Source organism: Miscanthus floridulus, chromosome 13 (genome assembly GCF_019320115.1).
Source record: "Miscanthus floridulus cultivar M001 chromosome 13, ASM1932011v1, whole genome shotgun sequence".
Classification (NCBI taxonomy): Eukaryota; Viridiplantae; Streptophyta; class Magnoliopsida; order Poales; family Poaceae; genus Miscanthus; species Miscanthus floridulus.
In genome coordinates, this window is record NC_089592.1 from 89103098 (window position 1) to 89123139 (window position 20042).

Genomic DNA, 20042 nt, shown 5'->3' on the forward strand with positions numbered 1-20042 from the left:
GGAAAGAGGATTAGAGATTTATATTTTATGATCACAACATGCGTTTCAATTCATCTTGAGAACAAACTTCATGCCGTATCTGGAAGGATTATTAGAAAGAAACTCTACTTTAATTTAATTTAAGTATATAAACAAATAGATAGGAAATATGGTAGTATTATGTTCTGCTTGTAACTTTTCATTATCAATACCAGCAGTCCAGCGCCTCTCGGCTTCCAGCGTATGGCGGCACCCGAAACCACATGACGCACTCCGCCGATGCAGCACTCATCTCTGTCCCAACAAGTAAACCGCTCGAAGCAGCAGACCCACAATCGTCGTAGCCTGGTAGTGGTACGTTGCCCCAGTGCATCACGATCATCACCAGCATCGTCGGGCAGTTCTTGGCTTTGGTCTTCAAAAACTGCTGGCTCCCATGTCCCGAACGTTCTCCTGACTTGCCAATCGAAACCGACGAGGAGGAGCCGCCGTCAAAAGAGCTTCTTGGTTTCGCTGGCAAAGAGTTGCTGCTGTTGTAAGCAGAGATGCTGATGCTGCTCGTCTTCGATGAGTAGTGATCTTCTCCTCGGCCTCTCATGCTGTGGTGCTGCAGCTCCTCCTTAAAGCTTTTCGCTGCCGCCATACGGCTCTCAGTCGCCGGGTGGTAAACCGTGGACGAGGAACGGACAGGGCCGTCCCAACAATTTCTAGGGCCCTTGGGCAAGCAAGACAATGAAGTCCTGGTAATCTAATATTTTAATATCACGAGATTGAACTATATAGTACTACTGGTAATAAGAGTTAACTCGTAAAATATAGTTCGTTAAAAAACGACAATACATCAAAGAAGTTTAAAGAACGGTGAAATCACAGTAACATGAAATGACTTAAAATTTAAAACAAATTATGGGCAACCTGCTGCCTGTGGCATGTCCATAAGTTCCTTGATGAATTAAATAATTAAACTAATAGATCAACAATTCGCTACACTATCGCTTGATGCCTGTATGTATTGGATTGCAAGGTAAAAAAGAAACTGAAGTTTTCAGATTGAATAAATAATAAATACTGATGAACTGAAACCATAATCACTTACCGCAGAGAGTCGGGGACAGGGATGAAGGGACTGCAGCGCAGCTGGGTTAGTGGGCGCCTGCTGGGATCACGGGATTCCAGATTACGGAAATCGGGATTTCAGGATTTGAGAACGCCGGAACAGCCGCCGCGGCACAACAACACGCATGCTTTGACGCGGAGTCGCGAATAGAAAAGGGTTGCCGCGCAGAGCCACAGACTGAACTGGACGTGACCGTATGGAGTCAAATGCATGTACTACATATACGTATACTCATGGGCCCCTAGTGCCATGGGCCCCCGGGCGTCGCACTGCCTGCCCTCCCCAATGGGACGGGCCTGGGAACGGAGGCGGCGCCGGTGGTGAGGAGGAGATGGAAGAGACCTATACGGACTCCTCCTCTTGGCCTTGGTGTAGTACTCCTCCTCGCTTGCCTTGGCCAGCCTCTTGGGGGACGGCAAGGGGCTCGGCGACGCGGGTCGGCACGTGTCCAGCCTTCCGTACCGCGACTGCCACGGGATCGGCGAAGGGAGCACGGTCGCGGCCGCAACCAGCTGCCTATGCGTCCACGACCTGCCCGATCCGAACCCCGCCGCCTCTAGTGGACACGATGACGACGGGCTCCACGGGCCGGTGCAGCGCCCTCAACGAGCGCGCCCTGCCACCCCTCCGGGAGGGCTGTCCGGCACCAGCACGTCATCATCGTCGTCGACACGGAATTTCGATCTGTGTTCCGTTGTTATGTTCTTCGCTCATCAGGACGTTTCGTTTTATCTGGCCGATTTCTCCTTTTCCTTCCTTTTTACGTCCATATATACGTATTCTACCTGAACTCTGCCGTATGCGGTACGTGCTTGTGTAGCTTGCCTAGATTACGTTGCTCCAGCATGGGAAAGACAGGGACAGGTAGAAATAAAATTGAGGAGAGGCTGATGCACGGAAGATGTAATAGACAAAATTCCAATATGAGTTTCATACGGAGTCTAGTGCCAGCGCTAGTCTGTGCAAGTACATGTGCATGCGTGATGAATTCGGATCGAAGTATAAAAAACATGTCTGTCATCATAGGGGGAAAAAATAGAGTGAAACTATTGCTATTTGGGGATCGAACCTATTTATTCTATTTTGATTAGGATTAGAATTCATATTCAATTTACTTGGAATCGGAGAGATATATTTGGATTAGGATTCCTAACTATTCAGATACCTCTAGAACATATATTGAAGCCGTGCATATATCAGGAGGGCTACATAGGTAGACAAATAGACATGGTTTTTCCACGTGCACAGATTTAGCTAGGGGAGGTGGACAAAAAAAAAATAGCTGGAATTTTATCTCTTTATTATTATTATTAAGATATTCACTTGCTTTGCTCTGTTGGTTCAGAGGGTGGCACGTACGTATCACGCAAACCGTCGGATCATGGATCGGAGCAGGTAAGGTGTTGACACGAGAAGAGAGCTCAAGTACCGTCATCACTAGTCAGCTACGTACGAAGGCGGTGAGGCTCTCATGTCTCATCGCTCGCTGCTGACTTGGTTGGGCCTCTTGCTACCGTGCCGCTTTTGGCTCCATCCTTTTGGAACGAAGGATGTTTATTTCGCGTAACACATGTTTGGAAGATGCTATAGAGCTCTGTGAACATTCAACAAACCAATAAGTCACTGTCATGGGCCATCGTTTTTCCGTGGATTATACTACCGTAGCATCTTTTCCTCGATCGACCTTGGCATTGGGTCGTCTATAGTCCCATCCATGTTGCATACCTAACCCAACTGCCCAGAATCACTGACGACGTCTCTTCCCTCCGAAGGCCGCCGTTCCTCAAACCAAAAGTCGTCTAACACCTAACAATGCTTTGCTCAGCATGACCAATCCGTTAGCTTCTTTCAGATCAAATCTTTTAATTAGATAGATACTGGATAATAGTAGTATTGTTTTGCATGCGCTTGTTTAGTCAGCTTCAGTCTTAGGCTTCTAGAAGGAAAGGAAAACCTTTATTTGAAGCACAAGTTTTTTTTTGTGTGCATGTATTTGAAGCACAAGTTGAGAATACCCACAGACATGTGGAACCCAAGTTTCTTTACTTATTTATTTTGGATTTTGGATAAAAGACCACTCCGGCGGAAAAAGTTGGGCATTTTCAGAGATGCATGGACCAATTGGCAATAGGCACCGCAATAGTACATACTTTAACGTATTATTAGACACCATACATGATTATATATCAATAAGCAACAAACTGTAATAAGAATGATTATATATGTCACAGCAAATAAAATCATCATATACAAAAATATGTCCATATATATAGACGGAGAAGAGAAATGATAAGACATCAACAATAAAGAAAGCATCAATGATACAGTAGTACATCACGAAACCAGCAAATATAAGCGGTGTTAGCTAGCTACCGTACGTGTGGAAAATTAAATCGGATCCGGCCGTCAGACTGAAAACGCTCGCTCATCAAGAAGAAGAAGAATCCTGCACTGCCTCTACCCTCGCAAGACGATCAGGATGGTACAGTGCGTGCATGATCAGAAGAGGGCGAGCTTGACAAGCACGGCGGCGGCCACAGCGAGAGCGGGGCCGGCCGTGAGGCGCACGGACGCGCTGCCCGGGGTGCCAGTGCCAGGGGCGGGGGCGCTGGGGGTGGTGGGTGCGCTGGGGCTGGGCGAGCCGCCGGGGGTGGTGGGGGGCGTCGAGGGGGAGGAGCCGGAGCCGACGGTGACAGCGAGCTTCATGCCGGAGCCGCAGTGGCCGGTGAAGCCGCAGATGTAGTAGTGGGTGCCAGAGGTGAGGGTGACGGTGGCCGGGCCGTTTTGGATGGTGTTGGCGGCGTTGCTGGTGGAGCAGCTGTCGTATCCGCTCTTGTCCACCTCCACCACGTCGTGGGCACCGGTGGCAAAGTTGAACACTGCATCCACGCATGCATGCAATTTCATTAATTCATCATAACTAAAGTAACAAAAGAAAATTAAAAGATGCATGCATGGTGGTGATCGAGGATCGGACGACGCACGCACCTAGCTGGTCTCGAGGCGCGAAGGTCTTGCCACTGGCCCAGGTGGTGTAGTTGACGCTGCCAAGTGTCCACCCGCTACTGTCGCCGACGGTGAACGTGGCCGCCGAGGCCGCCGCGACGGAGCTCACAACGACGAGCAGCGCGATCAGAGCGGAACGGGACGCCATGGCGCTGAGCGAGGTTACGTACGTTGGAGCGGCGAGCTGCTTTGCTTTGCTTGTGGACGACACGTACGATCGAGCTAGGCAGCACAGGTATGTAGTAGCTTTATCGATGGATGTCGATGGTGGATGAGATGAGATGATGACTGGCCGGGTTGCACGATGGCTCCCTTTTATAGAGCGAGCAATCAAGCATTAAGCCAGCTGCTTATTCATGGGATGGGAAGAAAGACGCGGCGGCTGCGGGTGCAGAGGAAAAGGGAGAGGGAGTCGTTGGTCCAAGCTTGGCCGCTTCTTCCTTTCCTTTGGGTTCAACTTTTCCTTGTGTTCTCTTCTGCACCTGCACCGCACCACCAATATAATAAAGGGAAATTTTGCTGTAGAACACCGCTAAAATGCATAATATGCTGATGGACACCGCCAGAACGAGAATTTGTCCAGAGACACCGTAAATTCGTGGTTCTTTGCCCAGACACACCGCACCGATTGTTTTAATCATTTCTCAGATCCGCGGAGAGTAAAGGTGGGTGAAATGACTTTTTTGCCCTCGTCTTCCACCTCCGGCTAGTCACTGATTTTTGCTATAACACATCGCCGCCGCCTTTTCTTGTCCGGCGAGGTCTCGTCCTGCTCCCCAGCACCAGCGAGCCCGCCGTTGACTCGTCGCCACCAGGCATCTCGTGGTGGGCCGAGACTTCAACAGGTCCATCTTCCTTCTCACTCCATGGCCATGGAAGCCATGGAGGAGCTGCTGCTCACGCGCGTGGGAGGGAGGGGCTCCGGCCGGGCTCGCCGGCCAGCCGGCCGGCAGCACGGCAAGGCTGAGCAGCGGCGCTGGGCCGAGCACGGCGTGGGGGTCCGGCGCGGGCTTGCTGGCAGGACGGCGGTGGGGTCGGGGCGGCGGCAGCGCGTGCTGCGCGTGACGGCGGGAGGGCCTCGGCTGGAGGGGAGCAGCAGCCAGCCGGCAGCATGGTAGGTTGGAGCGGCGGCACTGGCCGCGCGCTGCTTGCTGGCCCATGTGGGCTCGCTGGCAGGACGGTGGCGGGGTCGGGCTGGCGGCGGCACGTGCTGCGTGCGAGGGCGGGAGGCCAGCGTCGGGTCAACTTGACCAAGCATGCCGTGTTGGCGGCGACGTTGTGTGGCACGACTTGATGGCGGATGAGGAAAGACCTCGCCGCCGACATCACCGTCGCCGTCCGGCTGATTTGGTTCCTCTCCGGGCGTGAATGGCCGTGAGTGCTGCTGCTTCTTCCCTGCTGTCTGGTTTCTCTTTGATGACCAGCCGGAGGTTGAAGACAAGGGCAAAAGAGTCATTTCACCCGTCTTCTCTCTCCGCAAATCTGAGAAATGATTAAAATAATCGGTGCGGTGTGTCGGGGCAAAGAACCACGAATTTGCGGTGTCTTTGGGCAAATTCTCGTTCTGGCGGTGCTCATCAGCATATTATGTATTTTTGCGGTGTCCTGCAGCAAAATTCCCCTATAATAAATCGCCGCAATGCAGCCCGCAGGTGTGTCGTGTGTGTGAAAATACTTGGCGTTGAATATGTATGCACCACCACACTCGTTCAAACATTTATTTCTTGTCGATCCATTGATCTTCTTCATGTTATTATTAGTATTTTATTTCCATGCAAAATTATTAAGAATGTAAGATGATCTCATGCATGCTCCATATCCCTCCCTTGAAATTGGGCATTGGAATTAGAATTGTATATGCTGCTGGTTCGCCGGAGCTAGCAACTACCAACTGAAAAAAAGTGGTTTAATTTTCTGCGCAGGAATATGTCGCTATCTCCTTCTCCATTTCTTCCTCTCTTCCTCCTTTCCCCGAATGCGAATGGTTCCATCATGTATGGTAGGTGTGGGTCGTCGTCAATGATCGTTATCATCGGTCATCGCTTTGCATGCATTTCCGGCCATACATGAAGATCGATTCAACTAATTTGTTTACACTGAGTCGTCACTTGCTCCCTCTCTTTTGTAATTTTCTTTCTTTATTTCACTCATTCATGGTCCAATGCTCCTAGACGGTTACAAGTACTAGCTAGGCCTTTGTGCATTTTGTCATTGGACACGCAGCACCAGATTAATTGAACGGAAGACGCGTCGATTAAATAAATTAAGAAAGATAGATTGAGCAGCACTAGATGATGGAGTGGTTAGGAGAAGCGATGCCAAAGCTTCAGGGCACGATTTATTTGTATTATTTGTATAGCCGCCACAGTAGTGGTACAGCATCTACCTCCTCTCACCACAAGAAGCAGCAGTGCGGGCTGATCGATACACCATTATATTTGCCAAAAGGCTACTGATGTTATAATCAGGCAAATTTTGTTCACAAACACCATTCAATCGTGTAATTTGTTGATGCACACCCATCTTTGGAATTTGCTCAGTACCATTTTGGGAGAGAAGGGGTGTGAAAGGTGAATTTCGCCCTCCACTCTATCTACTTCTTCCACTCCCCATCATCCCCTTTCCCGTCACCAAACACCTTGGTATAGTCCAGCGGTTGGGCCCTTGAACGTCACCAAAAAACGCGGCTACGTACCAATTACTAGGGATGATGACGTTTAGGGGTGCTGGAGTGAGCGGGGATGGGGGGGTGAGGCAGCTACTGCTTCCACCGCCGGGGATGATGACGTGGTAGCGAGGGCTAGATGGGGAAGCGGTTGTGACGCCGGCGTCAGCGGCGCCGACGAGTATGAAGAAGCAAACGAGGCCTCTAGATCCTAGGGCAGGGGCGGATCTACAGTAGTAGCATGGGGGTACAGCTGTCCCCCCAAAATTTCTGGAAAAAAATCAAGTATATATATTCTTTAATATCTTGTATATGTATAATACTCTTTCTAGGTCCAGCTGCAGCCCATTTTCAAATGTACAGCAGCCCATTTCCAAACATATTGACGTATAATAAGCACTTTGCCGATCTGCCGAATACGAAACAACGCGTCACAGCGATACAACTCCTTCCTCAACCCCGCCCGCCGCCGCTGCAAAGACGGAAACCCTCGTCGTCGTCATTCGGTCGTTGTCTGACGGCCGGCCGGCTGGCTGAGGCGCTGCTTGCCTGCTTCCTATTTCCGACCTTTCCTCCGGCCGTCTGCCCGTCCTACACGCTATGCCAATATGCCCAGGAACTGCCAAACTGACAAGTTGCAAAGGGTAAAAATTCAATCTTGTTCTATTGCGATCACTGATCAATCATTTTTTTACCGGAATATTCCCATCAATAATGAGTTCTAGTTTGCAGAATCCCTCTTCTAATTTGACCGATTATTGCAGACTGCAGAACATCAAGGATCAAGTAGCATGAAGAGGAATAACAATCTTGCATCTCTATGGAATGCTCATGCTCAGAAACAGAAAGCACAAAAGGTGTCTTCTTCCACTCCAAATCAACTAATTATTCATGATCAGCAAGTAGGACCTGAAATTCCTTGTGAGGAAGAAATACATGAGACACAGGAGATGGAAGATCAAGAAGCAAGACCTGAAAATCCTAGTGACGAAGAAATACATGAGGAACAAGAGACAGAAGAGGGAATTTATGATGTTGATCGTCTTCCCCATGATCCTGGAAAGAGGATCCCCATCATCCAATATTCTGCCAATGAGCAAGATACAGTGAGAAGAGGATATATTGCAAAAGGGCCATGCCAGCCAAGGACATATAATTTTCCACAACGACAAATTGGTGGTAAGCGTCGCTTTCCGGTTAGATGGTTTGACAAGTATGATTGGCTTGAGTACAGTGTGGAAAAGGATGCTGCCTTCTGCTTTGTTTGTTATTTGTTTGCGGATATAGCTAATTATGTTGGTGGTGATGCTTTTGTGAATAGTGGGTTTAGAAAATGGAACCAGCCTGCAAAACTTGACTTGCATGTTGGAAGCATTACAAGCACCCACAATAAAGCTCTTGAGAAATTTACTAATTTCATTAGGCCAAGAGCATCAATAGCAAGTACTTACATTAAGCACACCACAGAAGAAAAAGTTAAATATAAGGCGCGCTTAACCTACTCAATTGGTTGTCTGAGGTTTCTTTTGCGTCAAGGGCTGTCTTGTCGGGGACATGATGAAAGTGACACATCTAGCAATATGGGGAATTTTAAGGAACTCCAAAAATGGTTGGGTGAAATGTTTGAAGATGTTAGAAAGGTTACAGGACAGAATGCTCCCAAGAATTGTCAGATGACTGCCCATTCCATACAAACAGATATCATTAACTGTTGTGCTAAAGAAACTAGCAAACTTATTATTGAAGATCTTAGAGATGACTACTTTTTTATACTTGCTGATGAATCTAGTGATGTTTACCAAAAGGAACAGTTAGCTCTTTGCATAAGGTATGTTGACAAAAAAGGGAGGGTTACAGAAAGATTCCTTGGTATTGTTCATGTTCAGGATACTACTTCTTCAACACTAAAAGATGCAATAGTGTCTCTTCTTATGGAGCACAAATTGACATTATCTAAATGTCGTGGTCAAGGATATGATGGAGCTAGTAACATGAAGGGGGAAATCAATGGGCTGAAAACAAAAATCATGGACGAATCTCCTTCAGCATACTATATTCATTGCTTTGCACACCAACTCCAATTGACTCTTGTTGCTGTTGCCAAACAAAATGATGATTGTGTCGCATTTTTTGATTGTGTCACAAATATTTTGAATGTTGTTGGGATTTCTTGTAGAAAGCATCACATGCTTAGAGAAGCCCAGGCACAGGAGGTTTTGGAAGCTTTAGAACAGGGTGAAATTGAAACAGGACAAGGTTTAAATCAAGAGATGGGTCTGGGTAGGCCAGGAGATACTCGATGGGGAACTCACTACAAGACCATTTCTCGTATTATTGCTATGTAGCCCACACTCCGGAAAGTTCTTGGGAAGATCTTAAAAGATAAATCTCAATCTGAGCGTATAAAAGCTCAAAATTGCTTGACAGTAATTGAGTCATTTGACTTTATATTCATGGCACACTTATTGCTGACCATATTTGGATATACTGATGAGTTATGCAAGGCTTTGCAAAAAAGGGATCAAGACATTATTAATGCTATTGAACTTGTTGAGATGACTAAGTTCCATTTGCAAGTGTTGCGAGAGGACAATGAATGGGAAACCTTTCTGAAGGATGTCACATCTTTTTGTGTTAAACATCGAGTCAAGGTTCCTGATATGGATGGTTTTTATGTGCCTGTGGGGAGACCAAAACGTTACTTTGTGAAAGTAAAGAATCTTCATCGGTTCCATGTTGAAATGTTTCTAAGTGTCATTGATATGCAACTCCAAGAGCTCAATAGCAGGTTTGATAATATATCTTGCTTATTATTTTATTATTGTTCAGCTTTTTTGTTTTTTCCTTTCGTAATAATTTATTTTCTCCTTATTGGGGCAGGTTTGATGAAGTTAATACAGAGCTTCTTGTTTGCATGGCTGCTCTAAATCCAGCTAATTCATTTGCTGCTTTTGATAAAGATAAACTTATGAAACTTGCAAAGTTTTATCCTCAAGATTTTACAAGTACAGATTTGGTCCAACTTTCTTCGCAGCTTAATATGTTTATTGTTGATGTGCGAAACGACACAAGGTTTCAACAAGTGAAGAATCTTAATGAGCTATCTATCAAACTAGTTAAGACAAAGAAGCATGACCGCTTTAAACAGGTTTATTTATTGCTGAAATTGGTCCTCATCCTTCCCGTAGCTACTGCAAGTGTTGAGAGAGTCTTTTCAGGAATGAACTATGTGAAGACCAAGCTTCGGAATAAGATGGGTGATCAATACTTAAATGATTGTTTGGTCACATTTATTGAGCGTGACTTTTTTCGACGTGTAAGCAATGAAGATATCATTAAACGCTTTCAAGCCATGGCGGAACGGCGTGTGAAGCTTTAGCTGGAAACTTGTATTAGTATATTAGAATTATGGAAAGTTGAAAACATGTAACTTATCACAACTATTTTATCATCGTTTAGTGATCTAATTATGTCGTGTCCATGTTCGTTGACTATATCGTTTTCGTCCGTACCCCCATGATTGGAATCCTAGATCCGCCACTGTCCTAGGGAGAGAGAAGGGTGGAGTCGGGAGCTAGGAAGAAGACAATCGCTTGGGTAATATGGTCTATTCACTAGCCTTTCTCTCCCCTAGATCGTGAAAGTAAATAATTTAACGACTGCAATATCCAGCGATAAAGCGATTTTATAATAGTATTAGGTAAATTTTAAAATTAGCGGTGTGCATCGATAAATTACATGATTAAACGATATCCATTTGCCTTACAATCCGGCCGGCTGGAGGTCGAAGAAGAATAAACGATTGATTTGATGTCGAGGGATAATAAGCCTGTTCGGTACTGCTGGCTGGATCGTGGATTATTACTGCTGGCTGGTTTGGTGTGAGAGAAAAATACTGTTCTGGCTGGAAGACATTGTTCATGTGAACAGTGCCCGCGTGAGAGGGCTGGCCAGCAGCAGCCAGCCAGCCAGCCCAGCCGAACAGGCTAAATGTAGCGTGATCGTGTTACAAACTAATCGCTGTGTTTATATCTTCCAAATGGCGTGTTGCATTGATGTGGTGCAAAATAAAGGAACAATGCACATGCATGCTTGCATTCCATTGCATTGACCTAATCATATGCTATCCATTGCCTAGTACCCATCGGGCAAGTGTAAAAGACACTTCTTTAATTTTTCACCTAATGCATTGACCGAAAGCAGGAAGACGACGCCGTCTAGGCTACATCATAGGCGGTGGGTGTGCAGATAACCGTGCACTGCCATTTGCTGCTGAGTTGGAGTAGGTTAGGTTTGATGCATGAGTCTGCTCGATCGACCATGTGCTGAATTATTTCAGGATCATGTAATAATTGAATATATATAGAAGAATATTTCTCAATTGCGTACGGTTGCAGATAATTAAGTTTCCTGTATTGGAATTTATGTGACGTGCTGAGTTAACCAATAATTTAAGCCCTTATTTCAATTAGCCGTCGTTGAAGCTTGGCATTGGAGCAACGTTGCTAGTCGATCTGTGAAGCTGGAGCAAGCAAGCTATCAGACAAATATCTTTATTTTCAACGATGCAGAAATATGACTGACAATTCAGAGTTTCAGACGACTCTCCATTCATACATAGAGAATCCGTGCCGTCCATTAGGTACGGCTCTGATTATGTAGTGCATGTGTCACACATGACATCCTGTGATCGATACAGAGTGATCCATGCGCCATGTGCATATGGTACAGTGTTCTTCGCTCCGATTTCAAAATTGCTGTCCAGTCAATACCTAGTTTTGTAAATGGTATCTGCCTAATAATGATACTTTGCACAAATATTTGAAACCAGGAGACGAGTATATAAGTAACATGGCAAGTAAAGACTGCCTAATGGTAGCTGCCTAATGATACTTTGCACAAATATTTGAAACCACCGTTGCCATTTAACACTACAATTTTTCACAAAACGACCTCTTTTATTGCATTGCAGTAAAAAAATGTACTACCTTTACACTGGGGTTTAGGTCAACAATTCTCTAAAAAAATACCCTATTTTAAGATGTGGCCACATAAAGTCAGTTGCCCTTAAATTCAGAGGTGGTCGACTTAAGCAATTGACTTTGAAATTAGGGCAATTTATAGGTGTGCAAATGAGTTCCCCTTTTGGAAAATTGTTCTCACCAAGGTCAATGGGAAAATGTTATCCTATTGGTATCAGCAATAACAGTCTGGTGTAATGGTAAGGAAGGGTTTGAATCCTCCAAATACTAGAAAGGTCAAACAAAGGAGGAGGTTGTGGGTTCAATCCTAGAAATACACGTGCATATATTTTTGCGTGAAAAATGTCATGATTTGTGATGGCTCAAACGATCACGTGTAGAAAACATATTTGGGTAAGAACCGCCTTTGGAAATTGAAGATCGGAAATGCTCCCTACACAGCGTCTGGACGGACGGACGGCCCGCCCCGCCCATGCTGCCCGCCGCACGCCCTAGCCCGCGCCGCCCACCATGCGCTCCCCGCCTGGAGTCACGCCTCCTGTCGCGGCTGCGCTCCATCCATCGGCGAGATGCTCGCGCCGACCTCTGCACCGCCGCCGACGTCCGTGCCACCGCGAGCCCCCACCCGGAGTTGCGCCTCCTGCCACGGCTGCGCTCCATCCGCTGGCGAGAAGCTCACGCCAGACGCCCACACCACCGCGAGCTCCATGCGCCGCCTCCAACCTCCGCGCCGTCGCGAACTCCATGCGTTGCCACCGACCACCACGCCGGCATCGAGCTCCGCAACAATGGGCCTCCATTCATTCAGGCAGCAAGGTTACATTGCGCTAAAAGCGCATGTTGTAAGCATATGTTTCAAGTGTTTTAGATGTTTCAGAGGTATGTTGCAAGTATTTTATATTGATGTTGCAAAAATAGATTGTGATGTTGCACATGTTGCAATGGCTATACACGTGTTTTTCAAGTGTATGTTCCAAATGTTTTATCTGTTTCATACATATCTTGTAAGTATTTCATCTGGATATTGTAAAAGTAGATTTGGATGTTGCATATATATGCAAGTGTTTCAAGTGTTTTCATACATATGTTGCAAGTGTTTTCATCTGGACGTTGCAATGTTTGCAATGGCTACACACGTGTTTTCAAGTTTTTCTGGTGTTTTACAAGTGTTTCAGACGTAGGTTGCAAGTGTTTCATCTGAATGTTGTAAAAGTACATCGGATGTTGCACATGTTGAATGTGACCCACTTGCCGCAGCTGCTGGGGCGCCGCCGACACTAAAAAATGGTGTTGATACATGACGGATTCAATCCGTCACAAAAGCCCCGAAATCCGTCATATATGGCCATCCGTGACGGATTTTCTTTTCTATCGAGCATCACAAATTGACTGCGAGTCATCTGTGACGGATTTCGATCGTCACGGATGCCCTAGAAGTCCACTCAGCCCACTCTAGGCCGGGCTGAGCCCGGTAACCTGTGACGAAATCTTCCATCACAGATAGGCTGCCACGTAGGATTTTTTTCTGCCACAGATTTGAGTCGCCATGAAAGCAGCCATGTGTTCGCCAAGGTGTACGCTGATGTGTCATCGGTGCCACGTAGGATTTAGCCCAGGTGTTTTGTGGCCCAATTTGGGTTTCTAGGAGCTTTCAACCCTTTATTGTTCTGGGCCAATATGATTTTTTTGGCCTTTTAGTTTTTTTCAGTGGAGTTTTTTTTGGCCTTTTAGTGGTTATGCATCCCAGTTCAAATTGGGCTGCTTCTAGATTTTAGCCCAGCTCAAATTGGGCTGCTGCTAGATTTAGCAAAATACAAATATTTCATCCTTAATTTTAGCAAAATTAATTACCAATCATCATTAATTAACACCAGTTCGCATCATCACTGATTGACAAATATTCTCATCATCATTACTTAACACATGTTCTCATCAGACAAATATTCCAAATCACTAAATTACAACCGTCATCACATCTCATACAACATAATTAAGACCTATCCACAAGCACATGATAGTAATTAACAGCCAATCCAGCACATGTCCAAGGCATTGGCCACTCCAGCATCAATGTTTTCATCATAACAAAAGGGGCACAAATGGCACTTTGCCCACTATGGCACCATAGCCAAGCAGCAGTAGTAGAAATGATGCAACAAAAAAGCAACAATGTTGCCAAGAGACCCAGACCATCTTACCTAGTTGGCTAGGTGTGTCCAATCTGACTTAATAGAAGGTCAAGTTTTGCATTAGTCTTAGCTTGGTTCCTTGCCATCTCCAGTTTGTCCGCCAACTTTGCTTGCTCAGATTCTTATAGCTTCTTCGATAACTCTTCCATTTGCAATTTGAGCTCAGCCTTTATCAACTTCTCTACAGCTAGTTGCTCTTTAAGTGTGCCTTTCTTTTTGCTCTGAATCCCCATATTCTGCAGAAATGTGGTTTTCTTGGTGTTCTCAGCAAGCACACCAGAAACTACCTCAGTGACAGAAGGGGACTCTTCATCTTCTGCATGTTCGGACAGCTTGTTTTCCATTTGATCCTAGTAGTGCAAGTAAAAACACATGGTTCATGAGATACAACAACAGATATTAAGGCTAAGCTTTTTTTTTGAAAATTAACTTACAATAGCAAGCTAGACATCTGGTGTGTAGCATTTTTTACTGTAGTGGCACTCCTTGAACATATCCACTACATCAGGTTCCTGTTCTTTGTATTTCTCTCCCTGTAGAATGGTCACTATTAACTAACATGTATGCAACACTTAATTCAATGTGAAAAACAAGCAACTTGCATGAGCATGTGATCATCAATAACATATAATACAGTAAAGATCATATAGAAGCAAAGTGCCATCACATGTGGTCATCAATAACATGTAATATAGTAAAGATCATATAGAAGCAAAGTGCCATCACATTAACTAGGCATAATTACATATCCCATTAGTCAGCAATCCAATTTGTATCCTACATTTTTGCCTTTCTGTTGCAACTTACATGTGCTTCTAAAATCTTTAATACAAACCATGTAGCATAATTCTCAAAACATATGTGCAAGATGCAATAACTTACCAAATTTTCTAAATGCACCATGTAGCTACGTGAGCTAGTTGTTTGATGGTACTTGACCTTGCTTTGGTTGGTTTTGTTCAGTTCAGAGTTCTCCTACACCATGAACATGATCCATGTTAAATAGGCATCTAAGTTAGCATATAGGAGGCAAACTTTTAGCACAAAACATACCATTTTTTTTGTAGTTGTTCATGATTCGACAAGTTCATTCCACTATGTATCAGTAATACTTTTGAGAGAAGTTTTTCTCACCAAATGAAGCGGGAAAGGATTAAAGTACATCCTCTTCAGATGATAGTGATGTTGGCGAACTGCTTTCATCATCATTTGGCCACAAGCAAATTTAACATGAGCAGAATGTATGTCGATATCAAATTTGCCTATTCAAATCAAAGAATACAAGAGTATTAGCAAGGGAGCAGCTCTAGCAAAGATATTTTTGGAGTAGGCTAATAGTCCATAAAATAGGGTAGGTGTCCTCTTAGGCATTGTACATGGTGTTTCTAAAATAATTAAATGAGCTTGCTACAAAATTTGGTGGACAAATAACTATTAGTAATGTTGTAGCTGTTGTAATCTTCATAGATAACTATTTGTGGTAGAACCATCCGAAATAACTCACTTACGAAGGTGCTTGTCTTCCATTAGACACTAAGCACCCTTAGAGCGAGCTAATTTAAATAGTTCTATCGAGCACACCCCATGGAAGAACCCGAAAATCCACATTTTTTAATAGAATCATAAATGGGAGAATAAAGCTTACAATATTTTAGCCATTTCTTACATCGCTTTCCATGCAACATCAGAGTATAATATTTACTGTTTATAACAGCGGAATATAACCATGTTATCAGAGTTTCAGTGGAAATAAATCATTTAATGACAAGTTAAATACTAACATGATGATCCGTTATATACATCATAATAGGTTATAAGTTTTTCCATTGTAAAACATTTTGGGTGAAAGTTTCAAATAAACTCTATGTCCGCAACGTTAAGAAAATCCTCGCTGAGCCCACCAGGAGGTTTCCACACATAAGTGTCAGCTCCACATGTTCCTATCACCTGCAACAGGGTAGAACAAACCCTGAGTACTCAATTGTACTCCGCAAGGCTTACCCGTCAGGAGGAAAGAAAAGACTCTAAGGATATGCAAGGCCATCTTGCTTGTGGATTTATTATATCTGCAGGAGCATTACTAAACATGCGTCCTTATATTCAATTTTATTAGCAGTCATCATTAGTTCATTAACTAACCATTCTATGTAAGCACCTATGATACTTTCAAGCAAGTGGTAAGCAATTAGAACCATTTTACCATCTTTCATATTCTAGTTCTTACTACGGTGCTAGATCGTAGCCAAGTCATACCATATCACATGGTGATTCGTGAACCGATGTATCCTAGCTATGTACCCCAAAACACACGCCCTGCTTGTACCCTAGGCACAAGCAAGACCAACCCACCACTCTCCTGTCAAGGGGTCCAGGTCCCCATCCAAACTTGGACTCCAAGCCCCCACTCCTGAGTCCTAGACTCAGTGTGGTGCTTAGACCTCTACCATCCCCGCCTCCAATCAGTCAGTCCAGAAAGAGCCAGAACCCATGACAAGAGAACAATGAGCCTTCCCGCTCCCATAAGCAAGTATGTGCTTAGGATAATAAGTCTGTGACCTGACTAGAATCCACTACAACGGACGGTCCTTAATTGACACAGGTGGGACAAATGCAACCAGAGCCTCGCTCGGTTACCTAACCAAGTCCAAATACAAATCCAAAGTATGGTCCCACCTGGTCTCCAATTATTATCCATATATATTCCATGTGATAGTAACATGAAAATAGTAACAATAATATATTTTCGATCTCTCGCGAGTGACAGGCAATCACTCAACTTCTACCAGAGTCCTGTAGCATAGCAATCTACACGATCCTATCATACTAGTAAGACTCATAGGATAAGGATATATATATGCAAGTGGGTTTCATTCAACTCCTTAAAACTTAATGCACAAGCATAAAATTACGTGTAGAATAATAGGGGTTATGCACCGGGGCTTGCCTGGGTAAGATATAACCAGTTAGCTTTCATCTTGGTGGCATGATCATCAAGTCACCATCTGCTTCCGCTACTCCCAATGACTCCACGATCCAACATCGCTCCTATCATGAAATACGTGGATGCAACGCAGGGACGTAAATAATCAACGGCAACCGCAACTCCAAAATACGACATTTGATTGATTAAATATATATTTTCGTACTAGGGCTCATTTAGTTACCTTAACAAACTAATTCCTATGGAGCTACAAAAATTACAATGAGCACCTAAGAATGTTAGGAATCTACTGTAAAAATTTCAGGGCCAGTACTACTAATTCATCATAATAATTCCTACAACTTCATGTTTTACCCATTTTACGTGCCTCAAATTAATTAGTATACTCTTGAAAATTCTATGAAACTAAGTGAACAAAATACATTAGCAGATAGGTCATGATTTTAGAAACCTAACAAAATTGGTTTCATGATTTTCGGTCCACTACATAAATTTATATTGAATTTACAATTTTAGCTTGGAAGCTAAATTAGCAAATACTTGGAAAAAAGAAAAGGGCCAACCTTAACCCAATCCAGCCCGACGGCCCAACGCGGGGTACGGGTGCGTGCGCACCACGATGGCCCAACGTGGCCCAAGTCCAGGACACCCACGCGTGGTGGCATTCTTGCAAAAGAGACCTTGTTCTTCTACGTAATAGCACAACCTCCCTACATACTATTCTCCTAGTCATCATTTTTGCAAATAGGCCCTGAATGTTGCTGACTTCACCATGAGTAGGTCCCTGGAGTCCCCGCGCTCGCCACCACGGCGGCTAACGGCAAAGGGCTGCTACGCCAGGCTACCAAGGCTCGCTAAGAAAGGAGTAAGGGGCCGACCTCAATCCATGGCTAAACACGCACGGCTAGGTGGCGGTTAGGGGCTAGGGGACGCAGTACTACGAGCTACAGCGGCGAGCGGCCATTTGCGTCGGTGGCATGGCCGTTCCCCCGAACCTACGCGCTCACGGGAGAGTGAAAGTGGTGGAGAAGCATCAGGAGCTCACCAGGGTTCGCGCTACGGTGGCGGTTGAGACAGAGGAGCGATGTGGCAACCCGGCCACGTGTGCCCGCACCTCATGGTGGTGTGCCGAGCGTTGCACCGGCATGTCACCGCACTGATGGTGGGCCTCCTGGACAAAGCAACGCAAGCGCTAAGTGGAGGGGGTCAATGCGAGTTTAAGGTCTCAAGCAATCAAACTTTTATCGCTCCAATCCTACCTCTCTCCTCAGTTCTAGGTCACGACGGCGACCAAGGCCCGTGACGAGCAAAACGCCTAATTGACCGTTGATAGCCCATGGCCGGGGGTGGAAGAGATGGAGCGCCAAGTGGGCTTCCGGTGCCCTCTACTAGCGCAAAGAATCGGTTTGTGGAGGACCAGAGCTAAATGAATTGGAGGGTGGAAAAGGCAAGCTCTGGCCATGCCCTGCCGTGGAGAAGCACACACGCGTAGGCGGAAGGCTTAAGACGGCCAACCTTGGTCACCGGCTGTGATACGAGCAAGTCCACGCGACAGACGAATAGGAGACTTGGCGCGACGCTCTTAACTCGGAGTGACCAAACCTGAGCTAAGCTCTCCATGGCATCTAGCGGGGCAAGGCAAGGCAGGGGAGCATCCCATCACTTCTCCGGTCGGGCCACCATTGCAACATGGCGGCAGGGCTCCAAGGCACAGATTGGCATGGTAGATAGAACGAGGGGCGGGATGAGCGCCACGTCAACCAAGCGATGCAGCCGCAACCTCGGCAAGGCCTAGTAGCCGGTCATGCGAGCGCAGTGCGCACACAGTAGTGGGACCTGGCCGCGGCCAGCTGGGGCCGGCTATCGCCCAGGGCAAGGCTGTGCGGCGCCAACCAACGCAAGCTGGCCAGCGGCCGCAACCTAGTCAAGACACAAGCCCGACACAAGCAGCGCCCACGCGCGTGGTGACTGTGGCTCAGGCCGAGTGGCAGCAAACTGCGTTGTGCATGCATTTTAAAGCTAAACAAAAATAGCTAATTATCTCATCTAAGGTTCAACCACTTATGCTAGTTTAAAGCCAACACTATCCGGTTCCTAATGAAACAATCATTATGATCACAGAGCAGCTAGAGGGAAAGATAAACGAGTGCCAAGGTAAGCTCATCACTGAAATGCCGGTTCACGAACAGAGAGCCAACGACATGGTTCACAACACGTTCCAACGTAGTTCGGGCAATTTTTACGAGTTCCACGTGACAACCAACATGACTATAACCTACACCATGCCGAAGTGCTCGTCTTGATGCAACCAACTGTACAAAAAACATGGATGTATTGATTAATCATTTTTTGTTGAATTTTAAATGCCAAAATGGCATTGTCTACAATTCTTTTCCGACTTGGACAGAGTAAAGGCTTCGTTAGAACTAACAACCTTTAGTGCTTTTGCCATAATTATTAAAGGGTCTAAACTTTGCCGGTTTCAACTAACAATTGTACCATGACCCAGCCCATACTACATACTAACTCGTAGGAACAAAATATTAAAGCATTATTTAAGTATGTTCCACTATATAATTTACCAAAGATAGCACTTTAAACTTAAATTGTTTGTTTGCCTACTTAACCGTGAAGAGTGGATTTAATTTCAATTTGATTTATGAGCTTCCCAAAAATACTAGCTGATATTATTACTCTCCAAGATTTAAAATTGCATGCTCAGCTATGTAACTTACGCTCAAATATTTATTTCCACACTATACTCCAGTTATAATTGGTCGTTGTTCATAGAAATTGTTTTCATGCCAACAATTAACACAACTCATTATATTCTTTTTGTTAGGAGTTTTCATCACCACCTCTTTACGCTAAGTAAACAAACTCACTATATTATTAGATCTATCTCTCAGGCTATAATCTTAGTGCTTAGCGAGCTCGTAACACCATAGGTGTTACACTATTCAAATCAAATAACAGAATTAAATGAACTTGCTCTACCAAACCTAATTTTAAATCTTTATAGATAAGTATTCAAATCAAAGAACAGATTGGTAAGGGAACATAAGAGTATTAGTAAGGTTGCAGCTATTGTAGAAGTACTTAGCTAGATAACAGTAAACAAGGATTACTATAACAATGAATTTGAATGTCTATAAATTAATAG

The 20042-nt window shown here is 45.0% G+C and overlaps 1 protein-coding gene and 1 pseudogene across 1 annotated transcript; one reads left to right on the forward strand and one right to left on the reverse strand.

Moving 5' to 3' along the window:
* Positions 1 to 3303: 3303 nt before the first annotated feature.
* Positions 3304 to 4403, reverse strand: LOC136501534 (basic blue protein-like). The gene is made up of 2 exons (XM_066497057.1): positions 4085 to 4403; positions 3304 to 3975 (listed from the first exon to the last, which is right to left on the reverse strand). The coding sequence occupies exons 1-2, from the start codon at positions 4248 to 4250 to the stop codon at positions 3596 to 3598; spliced, it is 546 nt and encodes a 181-aa protein (XP_066353154.1). The 5' UTR covers positions 4251 to 4403; the 3' UTR covers positions 3304 to 3595.
* Positions 4404 to 4968: 565 nt separating this feature from the next.
* LOC136500275 (uncharacterized) lies at positions 4969 to 10266 on the forward strand (annotated as a pseudogene).
* The last annotated feature ends 9776 nt before the right edge of the window (positions 10267 to 20042 follow it).

Coding starts and splice junctions, on each gene's coding strand:
- LOC136501534 (XM_066497057.1), bottom strand. CDS start 4,250: ATGGCGTCCCGTTCCGCTCTGATCGCGCTGCTCGTCGTTGTGAGCTCC. Junction 3,976..4,084: donor CGCGCCTCGAGACCAGCTAG/GTGCGTGCGTCG, acceptor GCGTGGATGCAG/TGTTCAACTTTGCCACCGGT.